The 23,503-nt window shown below is 40.1% G+C and overlaps 1 protein-coding gene across 1 annotated transcript in view; it reads left to right on the top strand.

The window, feature by feature from the left end:
* The window catches only part of ank1b (ankyrin 1, erythrocytic b), a 73,749-nt gene that overhangs the window by 14,011 nt on the left and 36,235 nt on the right, over positions 1-23,503 (top strand). The window contains exon 2 of the mRNA XM_030084511.1: positions 21,808-21,909. Coding sequence (XP_029940371.1) covers positions 21,808-21,909 — 102 coding nt within the window. The remainder of the gene's footprint in view (positions 1-21,807; positions 21,910-23,503) is intronic.

Below are 23,503 nucleotides of genomic sequence, written 5' to 3'. Positions count from 1 at the left end.
CTTACATTCAGGAGCTTGGAGTTTAACTTCAGCTCATGAGGTGGACAGTTCAGTTTGACCAGACTCATCTGTCACAACACATTTTCATGTTAACAAATCAAAAGTGAGATGAAGATAAAACAATTAGAGAGCCTATAACAAGGAGTGTAGTGTGCATGACAGATGCATTTGTAAACAGAGCAAACAGCAGCATGTGTTCACGGTTTGCCATGCATATTGATTTTCTTGTGTATTTTGTTTTCACTTCAGTTGCATCAGTTGCCATATTTTCTGGACTATAAGTCACACTCTTTCCAGTTGCATAGTTGTTCATGGGACTTATATTCAGAGGTTACTATCCAGTACAAACAGAACCTGTGACCACTAGATGTCACTGTATTTAGTTTTGTTTGTTTTCTTTTTCTTTTCAGGATGTATTTTTAACAGTTGTGATTGATACTCCAATACGGCTTATAGTATGTACCAAGCTACCAACTTGAACCAATCTTAACAACTCACTAGCGTTTTTAAAAAGTGGAGCTTGAGTGAAATGTGTAACATTTACAATGGACTGATGTATCTTTTTCAGTGTGAATTCAGTTCCATTCCCGGTGGGGAAAAATGCATCTGAACTTAATCAAACTTCCAGCTTCCCACAGAGAAAATGAGAGGTTTCATAAAGCAGCAATCAAAACTTAGACACAAGCTGGCTTCGCGTACAAATAATGTTTTGTCTTATTTTTACTCATACTTTAATGTCTCCTGCTAATTCCGTAGTGTTGTAGTACTCGAGACCGGTTTTGCTCTCTAGAAAGGACTCAAGAGGTCAAAAGGTCTTGGTCTTTACTCAGTCCCAGCCTCTTAAAGGCTTGTTCTTGGGATGCTCTGGTTTTGTCGTTGACTGCCTCTCGGTTAGGTGTTCTTGACTACATCAGAAACGTTTTCAGTGAAGCACTCCTGTAAATCACCAGTTATCACTATTGATCAGAAGATAGATATAGATATATTGCCATCATGATTTGCCAGTTTTTTTTACTCTGACAATAGCAATAAAGTGGCAGTGAAGGAGGCGGCCATGCTGCTTGTTTATTATTGTCATGTGAACGCCGTAAACCGTGAAAGGGGAACTATCTGACTTGATAAATAGTAATAATTTTCGGGATTGAGTTGTTCACTGAATTGTCGGTGTTCAGTCTTAATTCACTCATCTGGCTGAAAATGTTTTAACGAGATAATTTTCCTGATTAAATCGTCCAAGTACTTTAAACTCCATTTCTGAATTTGCTTTCTTCTGAACCAGTGATGTAGAAAATCATGTTGCTGTAATTATTGTAACCTCATCAAGCTACCAAATGTCTCAATATGGAGGTCAAAACTGCCCAGATTTCTGTTCATACACAGGCAGAATCAGAGCAGGATCAATGAAGTAATGAATCTTCTCTGTGTCTGAGTGCATTACAGCTGTGTGGTATTGAGCCGTAAGAGTGTGATGCTCCTGCTTCTCACCATTAACATAATGTTAATTCACTGCTAAGTGTGCAGATTCACTCTCATTTGCAGACATGGAAATTTTTCTCAGAGGAAAATCCAATGCACTCCATTTGCCCTTTTTCCCCTCTCTCTTCTGTCTATCCACTTTCCTCTCTCCATCCATCCATCCCTTCATCCCTCCTCCTTTTTCCATGAAGACATTGATCGAACATTGATATCTGTCACTTGACTAACTGTTAAACACCTGCAAAGATTCTGCATCACTCACAGTGATTGTTTATTTCTTGCAAGCTCAGTTATCTTCCTTCCTGTGCCAGGTAGACCGAAATATCCATAGCACACTTGAGCGGACCAAATAAATCTGGTTTATGTGCCAGAACAGCTTGTGAGTTATAAAATAGCTTCTGAAATGATTTGCATTGTTTTGATGATGTTGAAGATTGCAGGAACACAGAAATAAATGGAAAAGCAGTATTGCTTTGAGGCCACAGAGTATTGAAGATTGTATGAATTATTTCCACAGTCCAAAACAGCCTGAAGCCCTGAGAAGGACCTAATTATGAAATGGTGAAAGTCCTGATCTTTGTTTCTTCTCCCCTGATTTGCTTCTGTCTTTTTAACTTATGCTCCTAAAGAGCAAGAGTATGTGATTTCTGCACAGCTGCACTGTTGTTTAGCGAAGATGCACTCAGCCAGACTGTGTGACGGTGGAGTGGTGGTGCAGATGCTGACAGCCCGAGGAAAGCTTGAGCAAGCTCACCAAACCACTGACTCTCACACTTTCACTCCCATTCCGTCGCACATTTTCACACTGTCGTTCCGTCATGTCTGTGACTCACTCCAGTGCAGCCATTCTAACATATTTGTGGATCGTAGCCTGATTGTAATGAAGCCGCAAGTCTGACTCAGCGGTTTTTCAGGCCGTATGACTGAGTGACGGGGCGTGCGTCCTGCTGGCTCGGCACCAGCGGTCCCACGGGGGAAGGCCAAGGTGACAGGAAAAACACACGGGCTCAAAAAAAACTGCACACCGCATGCATGAAAATTACCTCCTTAATCCCGTAGTTTAAGCGAAGCCTTATCGGTGACATTGCCGTTCAGAGGCTGAGTCCACTGATGCAAATACAAGGTTTAAAGTAATCAATTACATTACGGTTTGCGTCCACATTTACGCTTTGAATCCAGGACACACCATTCATCTCAGATTACCAACCCATCTCTTTTTTTTATCATGAAGAGTTAGAATGTTATTTATTTCATTTATTTTACAGGAGGTGAAACCCCACTCTTGGCAGATAAGAGACAAATAAAAAGAAGTCATTTGCAAGAATACAAGAATAACGGGCTTGTAATGGCCCTGTAATGATGCTCCGATCTTCCGCTTTCACTGCACTAAAGTCCAATACTTCAACTATTTTATGATATAGACCTTTTTTATATATATCTTTTGGCAATCTAACCAGTGCAGGTTTGCCAAAAATATCAGTTCTTCTAGCCTACAGTCTTTTTTAAGACAGTCTCCAGTGTAATCAGCCTGTCGTTGGCTCAGAGGTCCAGTCTAGATGGTTTAAATCCTGCTATTAACAACCATGTCTAGCACCTGTAACTGGCGTCTTCATTTCTCTCATACGCTCACCAGGTTCTTTGCGTGTACTGAATGTTTGACCTCTGATGTTATTCAGAAACGCAACACAACACAGAGAACTGACTAGACCCTGAATATTAGATGACTCCACATTGTCCGGCCTATTTCAATTAAAAAAGGCATTGTATGAAATCTGGACCTTTATTGTTCATTTTCAGTTTAATATCTCTTTATCAGGAATGAAACTCATTGAAACTCATTTGCATTTTGGTGAAGCAATCGTGATTTGAAAATTACTTTTTTTACAAAAAAAAAAAATCTAATTAAAATCAACAAAAGGCGTTATTTTTCATAAGATTAGGTATTTTACCAAGAAATGTCAGTTTCTGTGGTTGAATAATTGCTCGGTCGATTGTATTTCTTCTTCAAAGATAACATTATGTTCTTATTTTTTTGGCTGAGCCAATGTTTTACTTCACTACAAGTGCAATTGTGTCACACGGAGAGCTTTCAGAACTCTTGCATTTCGACATGTAATTAGATTCTTCCACAAATTACATTTCATAGTGAAATGTTTTTTTTCCTTGTACAGCTGACATCCAGGTCTGGTGTGCGGACATATTTTGGTGTCCTGCGAATCATCACGTGTTTAATACACAGCACAGTCAACAAGAATCAGCAACTGGTGAAGGATGACTGATGGTGCTCTGAATGAAGCGCAGCTTTCTGAAAATGCAGCGTGTCAGCTTGTCTAGCCCTTATTTTTAGCCCTCCCTGGTGCATAGGGTTTATTATAGCATGAGCCCTGGAAGGAGCTCAGTGGCTTCTCATTGGTGGCGTCACGTGACAACAGCCATGCTGCTGCCCACTTAGCATCACCGCCTTTGTCAGGATGCAAGAAGATGTTGAGCATGCTTTCTTTTGGGGTTAGCACTCTGCTCTCCCAGTGAGAGCGTCTCCCTTTCAGTCTGGGTTTGGGGTGCTTTCTCAGAGTTTGCATATTCTCCTTGTTTTGGTATTTCTCATCTGTATGATGATCACTCTATTTCTCGCTCTGACTGTCTTCCCTAATATAGATTTTATGAAAAAAGTCAGCCTCTTGACGTGAGGCGCTGCCCCTTCTGGTAAATTGAATGGCGCTTTAACTCCTACCAGACCTTGTGCGGCACGCCTGACCCTCCTATCAGGAGCCAGCCGCATTGATAAATAGCTAAACGGCCCTCATGAACCTCTACGGAATGCTGAATCATGTGCAGGTGGCTGTATTGATTGGCCTCTGCGAACAGTCACAAACTCCTGAAGTCCGTCACTACAGCAGGAGCGATTTGTGGTGGAAAACGATGTCATTACTCTCCTCCAGCGGCGTGTTGAAGCGATCTGACGCTTTAATGAATCTGCCCGTGTACGTGCTGATTATGTTTCATCAAGTTTATAAAAAAAAAAAAAAATTGTGTGATCTTCATGTTATTTCATTTTGAGCATAATATAGGGGAAGAAAGAATATATTAAATTGAATGATTTATTTTCAAACCTCAACGAAGGAGAGACTTGATCAAGGCTCGCAGTGCATTAAGACAGTGCTTCATGTAATGTTGATGTTATTGATGTATCGTGGCTATCTTTAGAAGTAAAAGCAGTCCTGATCGTCTCTTTCCTCATGAGTGTGCCCTCCTGCAATTTTTTTCTTCTATTCTTTCTCACGCCGGCCCTCCGCGCCTCCCTGCTCCGACCTTCGTCGGCCCCTCTGCGCCCCCATCACTCTTCCGTCTTGTTGCTTACTGGTATGAGTCTCCTCCACCCGCTGGGTGATTAGTGGTGACCTGCTGTCAGTAACACAGACGTGCTCAGTGGGGACGACTTGCTGAGCTCAGGCACCACCCAACAGCAGAAACACGGGCAGGCACCTGGATTTGGTGGGCCGACATATCTTCTCAGCTGGGAACATGACACGTTGACAAAAGAAAAGGTGTAGTTTGTTCTGTTATGTTGTCTTTTATCTCTTTAATGCACACATGCCACAGGGTTTTTTATGTAAGTGTCCTGTGTGTGTGAGCCGTCCTTTCACCTCATCTCCTCCAAATGCCCATTCTCTAGCTCACTGGAGCAAGAAATGACAAACCCTGGTATTTTATCTCCTCCATTTTATCTTTCTGTCACAATTAGCACTGCAAAAGGAGGTCATGTGCATCTAGGTTCTTTTTCATAGGTTGTTTTTTTGACAAATGTGGTCAATTTCACAACAGGATGGTCTGCTATTGTCTTCTTTACTTTATGATCCTTGGAGTCGTAGATTGTAAGATATTCATTTCTGTTGTTTTGTTTTATTTTACATTTTTTCTTGGTAAGTCATTTAAATAAAGAGAACTTAAAGGTGCTGTAGGCAGGATTTTGCTAGTCAATGCTAATTTTTCTGTTTTCTTTGGATTAAATGTTAGAGTATCCATTGATAATCCTTTAGGAGTGTAGCATAATTGCACTACCGCGAGGGCGCAGCGTTTCCATCTGTCTCTGTTCTGAGCTGAAAAGGAATCTCCACAGCTCCAGGTATCTTTGACCAATCAGAAGAGCCCATGAGGCTCTAACCGTGATTGGTTGAGGGGCGTTCGTCGCACGTTCTTGTGGGAGGGGCTTAACTTGCGTAAGGGCGTGATGTCAGAGAAAACAGGACAGGATTGGCTGTGCTGGGTTTCAAATGGCCATCTTAGATGGGTCAAATCGCCATCTTGCTTAGGTAACCCTAAGCAAGATGGCGGAGATGCGGAATCCTGCCTACAGCACCTTTAAGTGTAAGCAAGTAAGAGAGATAAAGAAGAGAGCTCAAGTGTGAATGTTTCCTCACTGGCATATTCTTAAGTTTTCTTCATGGAAAATAATCAGCTGTTCTCCAAACAGTGGCTGTGTTCTGTTGAAGTCCAGTTCTTCATCATATGATGAGATATAAGCATCATTAACCCATTCTGAACTGAAACAATGAAAATCTTTTGTGGTTTTAAGTGATTCGAGGAGAGAGATTGTGGATGAGGTAGGAAAATCAGCAAAGATTGAATCTAAGCAAATTTCCAGCAGACCTCGGTGGAGGAATTGACATTTAATCCAAAAGCAAGTAAAGGTCAATGTTGATAGAGCATAGATTTTCTAAAATATGTTAAGTCTGTGACTTTTAGTGAAGAAACATTATCAAAAAAGTTTTATTTAATCTAAACATAAGCCAAAATGAGAAAATGATACTTTTTTGCAGGACACTTCTATACATCGTTATTTTTCATCTTTCTCTTCTGAAGTGATGGGAAAAGAAGGAATGCAATAGAGGAAAACAACATTTGACAAGATGGTGTTTGGACTGTAACCTGTGCTTTAATGCCACAAAGGCCAAATAAATAAATACGAGACTTCAGAACCACACTAAACACACAGATGTGTTGGAAGTTTCTTTTCTTCTGGCCTCTGTCTGCTTGATGCACCGATACATTTTCACACGCCATGCACAGAATGTCTAATGTTGCTTCTTATTGTCTTGTGTGGAATTCTTCACCACGTTGGGTTCCATCAATCTCTCCACATACAGTGTGTGTGTTCCAGCCTCAAACAGGAAGTGAAAGGTACTGAAAGGTTTTATATCTCCTGTGGTTTTGCGAAGCCGTCGACCAGATAAGCTTTTAAGGCTGGGTACGGTTTGCGCGTGAGATATTGCTGGTTGGCATCTGTAATTTAAGAAAGGCATTTATGCACGTTACATTTGTGGAACATTGTGATGAAAGTGTGCGGGCAGGCAATAGCTTTTGTACGAGAGCCATACCTCACAACTACTTTCATTGCATCAGTTTTTTGATCCTTTTTGCAATGCTGCTTTTAATATCATGTTTTTGCTCCAACAGTCCACAGCAATGAGACGCTAACTTATTATCACGGGGGACTAAAGCTCCCAAAAAAATTAATTTATCGCTGTAATTGAACTGATTGCAGATCTAGATTGTGCCACCCTTTAATGGAAAGCCCAGCCTGGTGACTTGAATCGGTTGTTTGCACAGCGTGTTTTGACTGTGAGCAGACGCATGTAGGCTTATGTGTGTTGGAGTGTGTACATCCTGCAGTGAGGAACATATGTCAACTTCTGTGACCGCCTGTTGGCAGCGGGGCTGAAGATGATGTAGCGTGTTGCATTGTGGGTGTGTTTGTGTGCTGTGACAGACGTACGTATTTGCACACCAAGTGTGTGTGTGTGTGTGTGTGTGTGTGTGTGTGTGTGTGTGTGTGTGTGTGTGTGTGTGTGTGTGTGTGTGTGTGTGTGTGTGCATCTGATTGTTATTTGGAGTCCACGTGCTTTCACGTACAGATTGAGAGTGTGTGTATTTGTCTTGTGGCTGCCAGCGCGCTAGTGTGAGTTAGTGTGTGTCAGCTCCGCAGCTCTCCACTGTCCTGATTCATGACACGGGTGATTTGGTAGACAGTCAGTCAACGTCACCGGCGGCCGGCGGCGTCTGCCCCCCCACGCCGAGCTCCCTCTGCCTCTCAGCACATCTATCTCCTCCTCCCGGGCCACAGTCACAGATACTCTGACATCCACCACCCAATTGCGCCTTAAACTACTGAGTCATACTGCAGTGACCTTATCCTGACTCCCTGTTCAGTTCTGTGGTCAGTTTAGTTGTACGGTTCGATGATCCGGTTGTGGTTTTGTGTCTCCATGATGAACCTTTGTTTATATTCTTTATTTTATTTGAGATGTAATTCTGTCTTCGTGAGTCAGACTTTTTTTCTTTCTTCGTCTTCTGTTCTCCGTCTTTACTGCATGGATAATAGCTTCTATTGTGTTGCACATTCTTAGTTTTAATGCACACGGATGACAGGAATTTGTGCTCTTACCAATAATTATGAGTCAGGACTCATTATCATATTGACTTGAGAGACAAAAAAGCACTTGTATTATGTTGCAAAACATTGAGATACGTCAAAAATGGGAGTGAAAATGTTGCCTTGTCATTGCTTGATCTCATTGCTCTTACTGAGCATCAGAAGAAGATATACTTCTGCTCGCCAGTTTCACTTCTCACTTCACAAAAAGACAATCGGTGTCACCCACAAGTTCTGAGATCTCAACATAACAAATGTTCACTCAAGATAATCTTCACAAGTCAATAAAAAGTTGCTTGAACTGAAAAGCTGTCCGAGATCCTGTGGACTAGTAAATCTGCAAGTTGAGACAGTTATTTTCATATTATCTTATATAATATTTTCATATAATCTTAAAGCTGTAGAAGCAGGTTAGTTTGTGTTCGAGTATCTTTCACAGCCTTTGTTTTCCTCAGCGACTTATTCAATCATTATTTTTACAAATGTGTTTTATTGTTATCCCTCAAGGCACTTTGAATTGCCCTGAGCCATATATATATATATGACAGTATGATAACAATATGACAACATCTGGTGTGTTTCTTAAATGTTCACATCATTTCTTTTTTAAATGTAACACTTTTTTTTCACAATTCTTTTCAGGACTTAGTCATAATGGCGTATGATTGATGATAATATGTGGGTATTTCACCATATTGTGGCATAAGTTAAACTGAGAAAATGATGAGAATAAAAACAAGTGCTACGTTCTACTTTTTGTGTTCATATACAACCATCTATAGATCAATCTCACTGATTTTTTTGGCAAAGACAACTTCATATTACAGCTAATTGATGATTGAATAACTGTCTTTGACAAACTGTTTTTATTGTGTTCAACATTCTGCAGAATTTCATGATCTTCACTCGTTTGATACAGTGACGCATGAACGTAAATAATAAATACTTCATCAAAAATTAAGACTGAACTCTGTCCATGATGCTTTCTGGGTTGTATGTCTGAAGTATGTCTCTAAATCTTCCTGGGAAATTTAGCATTTTGTGCAATATGGTTCCGTTAATAAACAAAATGAGGGCTTTCAGACTGCCAGTGATGCTAACTTATTCTTTACAGCTTTGGAGATAAAACTGATTGATGCTTTACGACAGAGATGAGCTGCAGAATATAAAGCAGTTACATGCAGTAGAGTGAAAGAACACATTATTCCAGTGTGCTGTAGAATACCCTGAGACTGGAGCAAAGCCCAAAGGCGACGCCACCGACCTCAGCCTTGGCCTGAGATCACCTCAAAAAGAACAGATGACAGATGGATGTGGGAGGATGGAGTGATAAACTGACAGAGCTGAAACGAGGAGTGCTTATGAGAGTGTGTCATCTGCTGGGACGGCCGCACAGAGAAGCTTTTGTCTCCCAAATGTGTGAATACAACATAATGAGTGTGTGTGCTCGTAAAAGGCTCAGAGGTTTTGGTTTTGAGTTTTGAAGTGTCTGGTTTGGTGTTTGTGATTGTTTCCATCATGATGGAGTGATTATTTTCCTGGCTGTGTTCTCTGACTGAATCTTTACCCTTGCTGTTTTAGTCCACGCGGAAACTACTGAGTTGCTTTACATGCATGAACGAATTATGCAAATCCGTCATTAGCTTTCAGTAGCTTTTAGCAGGAGATCTTTGACCTTGCTTCATTGTCTTTGAGGATGAGACCACATCCCCATCGACCCCCAGAGGTGCTGCGCAGCATCTGACCGTGACCTCTGGTTTCTCCCTGTCGAGGGACCTCGAGTTGCAAACAAAATCCCAGTGTGACTGCATTGCTCAAAGACCTCTATCTGTCTCCCATCACACACTGAGGGGTTGAGATGTGTGACATCTCTCAGATCTGAGCTCCATTTCTCAGTGTCCACAACACTTTTCCACAGCATTTGTTGGCGTTTCAGCCTTTCAGTCCTACTCAGGCAGCCTTTTCAGGAGCTGAAAGCAGGTCTCTTTGAGCTGTACTCTACAGTGTACACAAAGGTTTGTGATGCCATTCACCATTCTTCTTTTGAAAAACTTGCAGTCATGCAGAGAGAAACACTGTCACAGTGTACACAAGCTAAGATGAATGGCGTAAACAGAGACCTTTGGGGCAAGTCATCAACATTGTAAACTGCAACATGTGCCCCTTTTCTCCAGACCCTTCCAGCTGTTTGAATCTGCCTTTTCTGCACTTCCTCTCTTCTCATTCACCTTTTCCTCGCACTATTCCCTCGTTGCTCTTTTTTGACCTTACATGCCTTTCTTTACTTAGCCATCCACCTTTTGTGCGTTGCATGTCCTTCCCATCTCCCTCCTCCTCCTCCTCCTCCTCCTCCTCCTCCTCCTCCTCCTCCTCCTCCTCCTCCTTCCTTCCCATCATTCCTGCTCTTCCCTTTGCTGTCTTCTCCCTCCTGTCATAGTGATTGTATATTGGCCTTATGGGAAGTATCGTGCAGCCATTGGTCATGTGCAGCTGAGTGCTTTGCATTAGTTATGCGCACATGACTTTCAGACATTGTGGCTCCCAGGTACTCTGTGTCTTCCCATCTTTCCTTTTTTTCCGCACTTCTTCTTCTTCCCTTTTGGGTTTTTGCAGTTTTTTTGTCTTAATGCACCATTTATGAGCTGCAGGGTTTGCTTCTTCTCTTTTCTATCCATGAAGGGCTTTTGGCCATTAAAAATGCAGCCTGAGTCACGTTGAACACTTCAGATGTATTCGTTTTGAATCATACTGTTTATTTGGCATTGTTTTGGGCCAGTGGCACATTATCCGTCCAACACTCAGCATATGTTTGTAGAACTCCTTCATGCATGTTTACTTCCTTAACAATGGTTTTTAGCCATGGTTAGATAGCTTTGCTTCCCATAAAAATACAAAGCTAATGCAGTGTTAGTTTGCCATGCAATGAGTGTGCAAAAATTCATAAACTATCAAAAAAACAACAGCAAACAAAGTAGGCTTCACATTCTGAATATTTTAAATGTGAAAACATGTTCTTCAATAGAGATGAGTGCACTGGAGAAGAAACAGGTCCTTTGCCAACATGATGGCCATGTTGATATATCAGCTCCAGCCAGCAGCAGCAGCAGTGACAAATCTACTAATATATGTTATGTCTTTGGAACGCAAGTCAGTTTCTGATTTTTAATCGCGCCCCACCACTACAAAAAAGTTTTCAATAGACATGGAGTTTTCCTGGATACATAAAGTCCACAGTCATTGACCTTTAAGAAACAGAGGACCTCTCTTACAGATGAGTCACAGTACTGACAAACAGGATGTCAATCACATCCACACTCTCTCAACAGACAAAGCAGATGGCTCCATCCTCGATGGCTCATGCACTGACTTTGCCGTTGACAGCCTTTATTTTATTTCACCATATGAATGCATCTGAAATTATCTGAAATAATGTGTTATTTGATGGCTTACCCTTTCAAATCAAAAGTTGTAATGAAGCCATTCTTTATGTTAGCCAAATTTTAGGAAAATTTCAGGAACCCCGGCTGTAAACAAAGGAGAACAGCTGGTTTAAGTGTTCAAGAGAAGTCTTTTGTTGTCTTCTGCTTTAGAAACTAGCTGGCAAAATGGAGAGTTTTTTTATTTTATTTTAATATTTGTTTCTCGTCAATTTTTGTCTTCCTTTTCACATTTCTTTCTTATAAACAATCGCAATTTTTTACAGCCGTGGTTTATCTAAACATGCTTCTTGAGCAAAATGTGATAAAGCAGTGTTATTGTGGACTATGTATACCAAAGCATATGAGTGCTTTACTTTGTCTCCTGGGGAAGAAAAAACTATTTTACCATTTGGTGAGTGGAGCTACCTTCAGTTTCTCAGCAATTTACCGTTTGTATAGAACTTCCGGTTTCTGGCCTTTGGCTGAAGTTTCTTTCGCAGAAATCTTATTATTATTGCTAAACTTGCAGTTCATATTGACTCATGCTCAGCAGTGGTAGAGTAGATTTTAATTGAGCTGCTCTGTGTACTTAAAGTCCTGTTGACGATCCACTGCTTCCTGTGTGCTATTAAAAAGCAGCTTTAGGACGTCTGTAATGCTGAGAGGCAGCTTGACTTTGGTTCGGGTACTGAGACGGGGCAGAGAGCCCAGAATGTCAACACGGAGCGGTGACGTCAGGAGCAGACTCTGAGGGACGGCTCTACCCAGCATGCTTTGCTAGTAGCATTTCTGCAGTGCTCATAAATATTGAAAAGGTTATGAAAAGAGAGATTGAGAGTAGGAGAGAGAGAGAGAGAGAGAGAGAGAGAGAGAGAGAGAGGCTTATTGAGAGGGAAGGGGAGGCTTCAGAGAGCTGATCGAGGGTAAAGGAGTGAGAAAGAATCACAGACTAAAGGAATAATGACAAGAAGTGAGTTGATGGGATGAATAACTGAGCAGATGATGAGGCTGTGAGCTGAAGAGTTCAGGGCTGCCCTTGCCCGGTCATTTTATCGTCCTCTACTTTATTGTTTGTGCTTTGGGCAGAAATGCAATGAATATCACTGACGAAAAAAGAACAACAGGAGCGCAAGTAAAGCAGACAATATACTCTAGTGTTCAGTCCACCTGCAATACAAGTAAATCAGAAAATCTGTCAAAACCATTCTGTCATTGGATATTACATTTTGATTTGTATTCCTGAATCACAGTCGTCACAGCAGGCGAAGCATGAATTATTAATGCCATACACATGCACAGAATGTCTGTATACATGCAGTTAGGACCTCTTTCTGCCATTGTCTGTTTCACTTTCAACCATTTGTATGCTACTAGCATTGCCCGTAGTCCCAGCATCAATGCACAGTACATGTGATTCCAGCTTCACACAGATATACTGTATTTTTTTCTTTCTTTCTTTTTTTTTTCAAATGAAGAGCACGCTTTGATTGTAATTCTTTGCAGAAGCAGTGGCCTGACAGAGGCTATAAATATTTCAGAGGCTCTGTTTTAGCACAGCGATGGAGGAGACAACAGGAAGATCCTCGTTTTGATCTGTCACATCATTTCTGTAGGAAAGAATAATATTAGTCCCTACAAAATATAATCATCCCAGCAAATCATTTAATCTGCAATTCACTCTGAGTGAACTGATTCTTTCTTAAGAGAAAGGGCAGCAAAGATTCCCATGAGCATGTGGACATGAAGCTGTTTGCACAGGCGAATGTGAGACCTGAGGTAGAACAGCGTCTGCTAGATTTACTCTTAGACTTTGGTGTTCTTAATTTTAAGATAATATGTCACGGTGCTCTTTGTTAGGAATGCCATTATGAAGTCTACATTATATTTCTGCTGTATTATAATGAGCATCAGGAGTCAGCTATGATTGCTCACTTCAAACATCTTCATGAGCCTCCCTCATTAGTAAGCTTTGTGCAAAAAAAAGGCAATTTGCTTGTAAGTGAAGTAATCTGATGTTCAGTATTTAACTGAGTATAAAGCAAACTTCCTTTTCCAGCCCAGAGCATAAAAAAGCGATAATAAACAATGAAAAGATGTAGCTTTTTTTGAGAGGCTATTTCTTTTGAAATAGAAGTTTTTAGAGAACCTTTTATCTCAACCAGATTAAATAATGATGGATTGCACATGCATACTTTTACACACATTTATAGGTGGAAACTTTGATGTATAAACATATGCAGGTCTGTGTCAGTGTGCATAAAACCCGTTTTATGTTGCACGATCCCTCAATCTGTCCATCTGTCATTTCCGCCCGTCCATCAATACTGGATCAACTCCTATTCTGTGGAGACTGCAGGACTCCATTGATTTTTTATTCTCTGGGCTGGGACTTCACCTTGCCAGGCTAAGGCGTGCTCTTGAATTGATCTCCCTTTGCCAGGGTGGAAATGTTAAATCGTGACATTCAAACCAGCTGCCACCAGTAAAATTTAGATTATTCACAATTAAACCGTTTTATTATCAAAATGCTGCAACACCTCTCTCATGTTAAATTCATCAGAAAATTGTGACTGAGAAAAGTTTTTGTCTCAATTTTTTTTCTATGAGGGTTCAAGATCATGCACTACTTTAAAAACAGGAAGATAATAGAGTATAATCTTCAAAGCTACAGGCAGCCATTGAAGAGATGCTAAAACTGGAATAATTGGAGCTGTCATTCTAGATTTTGTTAGGATTGTATCTGCAGTGTTCTTTACGAGCTACAGCCTATCAATGCACCTTTTAGTGAGACCAGCAGAGTGTATTAAAATAGTCAAACCACAGAGAACAAATGTGTGGATTATCTTCGCTGCAACCACCAAAGAAAGATAATGCCTTACGTCTGCCAACATATCAAGAAAGCAGTCTTATACATGTGGTGAAACTCATTATTCGCTTGCCCGTTTTCTTTACGTTTTAGAACATTTAGAACATTGGTAACTACTTGACGTTGAAGACATTTCAACAGTAGCTTGAGTGCAGATGGATCATCTGCTACTATAGATAACGGCTGTCTGTCATCTGCATAAAAATGATGGTATGGTTGGTTATCTTTTCAAATGGAAAAGAAAATAAGATTCATGAGGCCTTTTTAATCCTGTAACGTTATTCAAATTTATAGCTGTTCTTGTACCGTCAGTTTTTTTTCAATTCCACGAGACATGACTTTAGTCATCCACATAAAGTATTGTTTATTTTTTCAAAAGACACTTGTTGCATTAATACACCAGCTCTGTTTGCTTAATTAGGTACAAATCAAATTAAGTTGAATGATTTTTTTTCCATGAAACTGCAATACTTATTCTAATTTTTGCATGCAGAAACAGGAAGGAATAGAACAGGCAGTGTTGTGACTGTAAATGAAGAGTAAAGCCCCACAGAGTGTTGCGTCACATTTGGTAACGACATGCTGATCAGCAATTTTCTGGCGCTCTCGGCTCTTTGTGGAAACGCTAACACTTCACACTCGCAGCCTCGGGATGAGGGAATCGGAGACAATCTTGACGAGCTGTGTGGGAACGGAGAAATAGTGCCTGTAATATTGTAAGCGATAAACTCGGTGGCTGGTTTTAATGTGTGGCACAGTGCAGTTCTCACCAGAGAGGCTGCCTGGTGTGGAGGTTCCTTGTTGATGTGTGGTGGAGGAAATCAGTAACACCTTGAACAACAACCATTGTTCAGGGTTGATTTCCCAGCAGAGCAGTCGCAGATACTGAGATCTGGACACAATATTGTTATGCAATATCTGACACATACTCCAGATGTATGCACACACAAAGCATTTGATTTTTTAAAGCTCTGACACACACACACACACACACACACACACACACACACGTACATATATTGTAGCTTTTTTTTAAACTAGTAATTATGGTTACAGTAATCGACAACAAGGGCCTGCAAGGCTTTTCCGGCTGTCAGAGCCTTAAAAAAACATATCTGCTTTGTGAATAAATCCAGTCGTGTGTGTGTGTGTGTGTGTGTGTGTGTGTGTGTGTGTGTGTGTGTGTGTGTGTGTGTAGGTTTGCATGAGGTTCTGCCTTCTGTGGTGAAAGTGGGTCTTTGTTTTAAACCCATGAGGGTTCATTACTGTGATCCATCTCCCTCCCCGTTGGTGCCAACACTAACATACTGTGGCATCGATGCAGCTATTTTTAGCCTTGCTGCGCGTGCTCAGAGGTAATTTGTCTTCATATGTACTTTTTTCATTATGTGAATGAGTTTTTTATTTATGCTCACAGTGACAAAGAGCCCTTATTTTGTTTCCCTCCGCTCTGGTAAGTGCTTACTGTCTAGTATTCATCACGGTGGACTCAGAGTGTGCCGTCTCAGCCCAAACGTTTGGATCTCTTTTCTCAGTTGTTGAGCTCACTGGAAACTGATACTCTGTGCTTTAGGATACTTTATCATCCTCAGCTGAATTTGTTGTCTTCTTTCTATCCAATCCCCGTCATTAGAATATTTTGAATTTAGAATTTTATCTTAACAAAGGTCTCACTATTATGGGTGAAAATTATTTCTAGGTGTACATCATGGTGCCTTTAGATGAAGGTATTGCAGCATTTGTTACACCGAGAACAGGTTTGGAGCCATTTTTAAGTTGTTCTCTATTGTAGATGGCTGTTGTGATTCATAATCAATATAACTGCTTGAAATCTGAAAATATCTGATTATCTTTATTAGGAGTCTGAAACCATCAAAACTGTTCCACTGCTCACCTGAGACTCGTTTATTCAAATGTAATGCTGGGAAAAAGGTTTCCCCCTCACCCCCAGGCTGTTCCTGTTGCTGCAGCCTCCTCCAGGGAAAACTACCCCTCTTAGAAAACTGCTGCTCTTTGTGGTTTTGGAAAGGTCATGAAAATCAATCCGAATGAGAACCAACAACTAAAGCAGGAAAGTACCTGTGCAGTGATCAGTTTAAAACAAAGATACAGCCCACTGACTGGAGCTTTGTCCATGTTCTATCCCAAGTTAAAGAGCGAGGTTGCTGAGAGGTCTCATTAGTCCCCAATAATCCAGCAAAAATCTGATAATCGAATGAGTGTTCTATAAGCCAATCTTTAAGCTTTTAGTCCAGCATGGATACTTTAATGCTTGAAGTCTACTGTGATCCTTGATGCACCAATCATATTGTACTAAACACTCTCGTGTAAGCATAGAAAGCTTGCCGATTTCTGCCACTGTATTATTTTCCAAAATAATTCATTGTACAATTAATATGTGTGTTGTAGTAGTAACCATTATTTCAACATTCACCTACTGAGTTACTGTGGGATGAAGTCTCAGCTTCAAGTGGCGCGTCGCCTCGTTTCAGAATCAGAAGTGACGCGAGCCGTCACTACAATAAGTCCACACGTCCAACGTGCTGCCGACGACTTCTGTCAGAGAAGGGCCGCAGTTCTGAGACTCATCTCATCCTTCTTGGAAAGATAGATTTATCACCAGCATTTTCACTCCTACTATTGATTACCCATAAGCTACTGCAGGCAGGAAGCAGTAGTGCTTTATCCAATCCGTCAATAAGTCGCTTAGATGTTTAATTGAGGTGCATAACAGATTCTGTAGCAGACTGTATTTTGCTACAATCCACCTCTCTCCTGCGTGACTCATATGTTTCTGTTTTTTTCCCTCATCTCTTAAAAAATGAGGTGTTACTCATCTCGTTTCTGTCAGTTGTAGCAGACTGTGTGTTTTCCAGCATGTGTGTTTGTATTTGTGTGAGTGTGTATATTTGTGTTCTGCGTACAGCTTTTTTTATTTATTTATTTTTTTTGCCTCAGTATTTTTTCGGCCTCTGTAGTAATATCCTAATCCTTATTCTGGCTTTTGTCACATCTAGATGTTAGAAGAACTAATCTCCTTGTGGCACAGCATATGCAGGGTTTTTTGAGGCTACGTGTCGAAAAGCAGGAAATCACATCTCATTTTCTGCGGGTTACACACAAACACAGATGGAACTGTAAAGAGGAAAAGAGATCCTCAGATGAATTGCTGTCAGTCCCCCAAATTAATTATTCAACAGAAATAAGGCCTGTAGCACAATATTACAACAGTGTCCTCTTAAGAGATACAACAAAACTGAAGCATGTAGGCAGGTCACAATGATGTTTGGTCTGACACAGATGTAAATTACAGGATATTTTTCATGCACATTTTTATTTCTCATTAATAAATCATATTCCATATATTGAAATGATGTGATTGAAAATCATCAGCTTGGCCGTTTAAATTTTTTATTTTTTATTTAATTTTTAGTTTGCAGAAAATGTTTATTGTTCAAGGTACACTCGAGCCCAAAAGGTTTCATTGTATAGCATCAGTATACCTTCTAAATGTATAAGATAAGTGATAAGTTCAGAATTTATTAATCCCACATGGAGAAATTCAGTCTGCACATATATATCAGACATTACAGCTACACGAACATCTTGTTCTGTGGGATTGTCACAATAAAAGACATTTAAATCTCCATATCGTAACAAGAGAATGTTATTTGATACCTATTTTAAGACAACAGCACAAAATATGAATCTTTATACTTTTTTCTGCATTGTTGCTTCATAGCTTTAAAAAAACAAACAAAAAAACATTTGAGCCATGTGTCTTTGCGTCTCACTCTGACTTGCCTTTGGTTAAAAATGGAATTGGAGCTTTTTTCAGCTTCTAATTACTTTTAGATGTTCAAGTGTTCTGCCTCAAGTCTGAACATTAAGAAACGCTCTTTGTTAACCGTTTGGCTTGTGGTTATGTGTTGATGGTATCACGATTGTTTCTTTAAAATTCAGAAGGGAAGCCGTGAGTCACTTGTTACATCTGTGTCTCTGCCATTTCAGGACTCATGTGCTGCCTCTGTCAAACTACATGCTGCTTTCTCTGTCTGTCTGTCTCTGCCATTAACCGTCTGGTCTTGTGTCGGTGTTTTTTCTGGGCCCGTTGTGTGTTGTTTTTTTTTTTTTTAGGCCCATGTGGTTCAGCGCTGACTTCTCCACCAGGTCAGTATGTTGGCCTCTGAGAGTCTCAGACCAAAAGTAGAATTACCGTACGTCTCTTTACTAACACAGTAAACATAATGCTTGCATTCGACGTTGTGTACACTTTGTTTCCTCCGTGCTTTGTTTGTGTTTGGCCATCGGCTGCAGGGAGGCTACAGATACTGAATGTCTTACATGACTGTTGAATATTTCCACATAGATCAGGTGAAGTGGAGAAGCTCACAGATAGATTTTTTCTAATGATAAAAGCTGGACATTTAAACTTTGTGCAGAGCTAGGGAAGCTGTAGATTTGACTGTTTGTGCGCTGTGTTGGTGTCTGTGTGGTTTTCGTGACTCTCTCTTGTGCGTGTTGTCACTGTGCTCTGGAAAACTGTCGTGTTGTGACCTTTAACTTCTGATCTTTGTTGTGGTTCAGATTTGTAGAGTGTGCATCTTGTCTTTGCTCTTTTGTATCTGCAAATACACCTACTTTGAGTTTTTTATTTTTTTATGTTTATCTCTTGTATGTATCTTAATTTTATTTAAGTGAATGTTATTTTGCTGTTCTACTATTGAACATCCCAATATGAAGGTATAATTACTTGTGTGCGGACCATAATAAATTTGTCAAATGCATAACCTTACATAAAAAGTGAATACAATTTATTCACAGTTAAACTTTCACTCTTCATCTGTTCATTAATCATTCTATCACTGTTATGTGATTTTTTTTTTCTCACTTGAGTTGCCATGCAACCATATGTGGATTTATTTTGTACTTAGCAATAAAGCTAATTTGTAACAAATGTAAGCGACTTGAACAGCTTGAAAAATGAGGTGAAGATGTCACATTAGCCTCTAAAGTAGGTGGAAGGAAGCAGCGGAAGACTGAAAATCAGATTTCGGCTCAGGTAGGTTAAAGGCAGGGGGTATTTGTAGCGGACTGCAAAGCAAGGGCTTTGAGTAATCAGATTATTTGCTGGAACTGACAGGATGATTGCAAATAAAGCACAAGGCCAGAAAGCAAAAATGTGGCTGGAGCAGTTAAAAAAAAAAAAAAAAGAAGGAGGGGGCTTTAATAACGCTAGTAGTTCAAAGAAGAAAAATGAATTTTAGCTTGACCGTGAGAGCAAAGTGTTACAGGATGAAGTTCTACTGCAAGGTAGAGCAAAATTTTTCACTTTCTGCAAAATACACTCTGCTGCACTTACAAATACACACACACACACACACACACACACACACACACACACACACACACACACACAGTACAGGTGATGAATACACAGGGAAAACTGGTTCATGAGACTGAGTTGTGGCGTGACGGGGAGGAAGGAGAGAGATGCAGGTGCAGACTCCGAGCTGCAAATAACACACCACTGCGAAGACAGAGAACAACATCAAAGGTGTTTAGCTGTGAAATTTGAAATTGTGTTTCTTTCGAAAGTAAAAGAAAAAACAAGCATATTGTGAACATAATCAGCAGAACACTTTCAAAGGCTGTTACTAATACAAGACTCAGCTACCCACAGATTGTAAACATGTATTCTGACTCTGCTCTGCGCCAAACAGTTACTTTTTCTCACCAGTTTCCTAAACATGAGAAACTCTTTGGAGGCTTCACTTAAAGCAGCAGACACCTTTAATATCCACAGAAGCAACACACTGGATTAGCAGTGGAGAGGCTCATGGCGTCGACGGCGGCTTTTTGAAGTCCTGTCTCACTGTTGTTATTCATATCACATCAAAAGATACTGTAAAGGATGCCAGACGTACTTGTATAGAACATCACAATTTCTTACGTCCTCACGCTTTGACGTAAGGAAAAACAGCTACGTAAGACCTCGATAAAACGTCAGTGTTTTCAATGGAAAACAGGAAGCTTTCCTTCTGTGTCTGTTTACATGACAACGGGGTTTGGAGCCACTGAAAACACAACTTTTTGAAGACATTTCTGTCTGTAACCATTGTAAAAGGCTTTCGCAAGCAGCTGGACAATGACAAAAAATGACAGCCTAAAGAGTATTAATAATCGAAGGCCATATTCTCTTGGGACTTTTGTTGTTGAGAGTCACCTGTAGTGATTTCCAACTTTGTCGTCTCTCCATACAACTCTTTCGTGTTCTCACCGTATTGCTCACTATGTGTGTATGCATTTGTGGTTCAGTACAAAAAGAAATGACAGCGTTTCTGCCGTTTCCATGAAAATGGTTTAGTTTTGGTTTCTGAAAGTAAACTGCAAAAGTGATTACAGTGGTGACTTGTTTTCTGTATCTACGTATTTCACACTAAACAAAACACATTCAGTAGCCAACCCTGCCAGTACATGTTGATACACAGAACAAGAGCCCAACAGAAAAAAGAAAAAATAGCCGAAATATACTAAATGAAAATGACCTTAGAGTTATCACTGGTACATTAAATAGTGTTTGTAAAAAGAGAAGAATATCTCTTATAGTAATGGCTTTGACAGAAGCTAAAGAGCTCCAAACCTTTTTTATTTATTTGTTAGATGAACAAATAAATGCAGCACTTGGCTCAAAAATAACACGGAACAATTTTCACACAAGATATGTGGGAAGAGAAAGAGAGAGAGAGAAAAAAAAAACAATGTTAGTCACCAGAAAAGGGCAGGCAATCTTTCAGCACTGCAGGATAATTAAAGCACTTTGCAATAACAGTTCAAACTGATGTGTAACTTTTCCGGTGGCAGGGGTGGAGAGAGGGTCAAAGAGTGCAGCGCAACCGCGCAGTATCTCCTCCTCGGGGCATCGGAAACATCTCATTGTGCGGGTCAGCTGTATTACACTACCGGCTGATGAATGAATTCAGATGTGGGCGTACAAATACTGACGCTCGCCGAGACTCAAACCGCAGGAGCTTTTTCCTGCCGGAGATCAGACGGGCAGACAGCGAAGCTCGTGGCGGAGTGCGCTGTGAATGTCTGCCAAGCTCCGAGTGTGGGCCAAACTTGACTGTCAGCAGTCTGACATTTTAAGCCTCTTACAGGGGGGGAACGAGAACCGGTAAACGTATCATATTCCCCACATGTTGCGTCGTGACTCACCTCAACGCAGTGCGATTTCATTATGTTGAATTAAGATTTGTAATCTGACTGGGATTTTCACTGTGACTACAACCTGACATTGACTTCCGGAGTGTTTGATGAGTAATAATGTCTAATTACAGCATTACTGCATAATTCAGGTCTATTTATGTCGGAGTAAATGCGCAGGTATATGAAGCTGGTAACCTTGGTAGTGAACAGGGACTGTGTGTGTGTGTGTGTGTGTGTGTGTGTGTGTGTGTGTGTGTGTGTGTGTGTGTGTGTGTGTGTGTGTGTGTGTGTGTGTGTGTGTTCATATGAACTACATTGCTTTTATGAAATATGTTTGCTAAAGTGCACTGGATTGTTGAGATATTTGATTTCTTCTTAACGTTTCCACCTTCTCTCATTCATTTCAGGCGGATGCAGCCACCAGTTTCTTGCGCGCGGCTCGTTCAGGGAACCTGGACAAAGCTCTGGATCACATCAAGAATGGGATCGACATCAACACAGCCAATCAGGTGAGAGGCTCTCAGTCTGTTCAGCTGCTGTTTGTGTCTGTGTGTTTGGATGTGACTCTGGGGGGGGGGGGGGGGAGAAGCCACCCACAGATTCCAGTTAACAAACCATTAAATTAAACAGTGTGCCTTATCAAAATCAGTTACAATGTTTATTTAGTGTCCACAAAGCCAATAATAACAGCCTGCATAAAACTACCTGTATCAGCAACAACAGTGAATGAAGCAAACCCTAATATGTTCTATTTTCATCACACACTGTTACAGTCAGAGGCAGAGAGAGTGCTGAACACTCGTTCCTAACTATATGTGTTATTCTGGAACTGTTTTTAATTGTATTGTTCATACTGGAGGAGTTGTTTCAATTGATCTGGATAATTGTAAAGATTCCAGGCATATTTTCCTGGATAAATATGCAAATGAAGCTTTGTTGTTGTTGTTGTTGTTGTCTGAAGCCATCTTACTTGACTAGATATTATAAAAGAAACAATGTTGAGTACATAGTGGCAAATTGCATTGAGGTATGAGTTACATTGAATTACATGCTTAAAAAATTCCTGAAGCTACATCTACACAATTTTGAAGAGTGTTTGAAAAGATAATGAAGCAAAGCCAATCTGAGATGAATCATATTTAATAAAGGGTTGTATTAAAGAGACTAGAGAAATAACTGAAAACTCTAGACTTGATTTAAAATGTTGTTTTGTCATTTACACAAATGAAGCAAAAAATAACCCATCAAATAGGCATTTTCATTTTTTTTAATTGTGTATTGGTGTTTGTTTTGTTTTTTTTTTTACTTAAAATTAATGGTGTGATGATGATGATGATGATGATGATGATGATAATGATGATGATGATGATGATGATGATGATGCAGCAAATCTGAATCTATCCTTAAGAAGAGAAAAACAGTTGCTAGTCCATGTTGCACATGCATAAAGAACTTTGCCTTAAGAGAATGCTAAACAATGAAGTAATTAAACTTTCAGTGCACTGTAATAAGCAGAATAGTGTCATTGAACTCATTCATTTATTTATATAAAAGCAACAGACCAAACAGAGATCTGATTGCACATGTCTGTATTGTTCTTCAGGCTCAGAAACATTTTATGCATTAAGTTCCCATAAGTTCAGTTACTCCCACAACCACTGTGGGAGTAATCTCTGTTTTTAGGGTAATGCACACGGACAGCGATTGTTGTAAGACTAGTTATTTACACCATTTTGAGGATTGACAGGAATAAAGTCATGTGGACATTAGATGTGACCCATCATCAAATTCATAATATTTTTGCTGTAAAGCCAGAGTCTAATCACTACATCATTGTGCAGATGTGGAGTTGATCGTCGTGCCATAATTCAAATATTTAACAAAAACAATGAATGAATTAAAGTGCACACCTAAAGAACAATCACAGCAACCCAAGAAATAATTAGCATCTCGTTTTAAAAGTTTGACAACAATTTAGTATCAAAAAGACTTTGTAATCCAATAACATGTATCACACTCAATCACCGGCTCCCATCATCTCACAAATGAAGACTGCCTGTAAATGAAAATCATTGTAAAGATGAATCTCAACAGCTTCTGCCT

Source organism: Salarias fasciatus (assembly GCF_902148845.1).
Source record: "Salarias fasciatus chromosome 7 unlocalized genomic scaffold, fSalaFa1.1 super_scaffold_4, whole genome shotgun sequence".
Taxonomy (NCBI): Eukaryota; Metazoa; Chordata; class Actinopteri; order Blenniiformes; family Blenniidae; genus Salarias; species Salarias fasciatus.
Note: the sequence above shows the minus strand (reverse complement) of the source record. Positions and strands in the feature narration are given on the sequence as shown.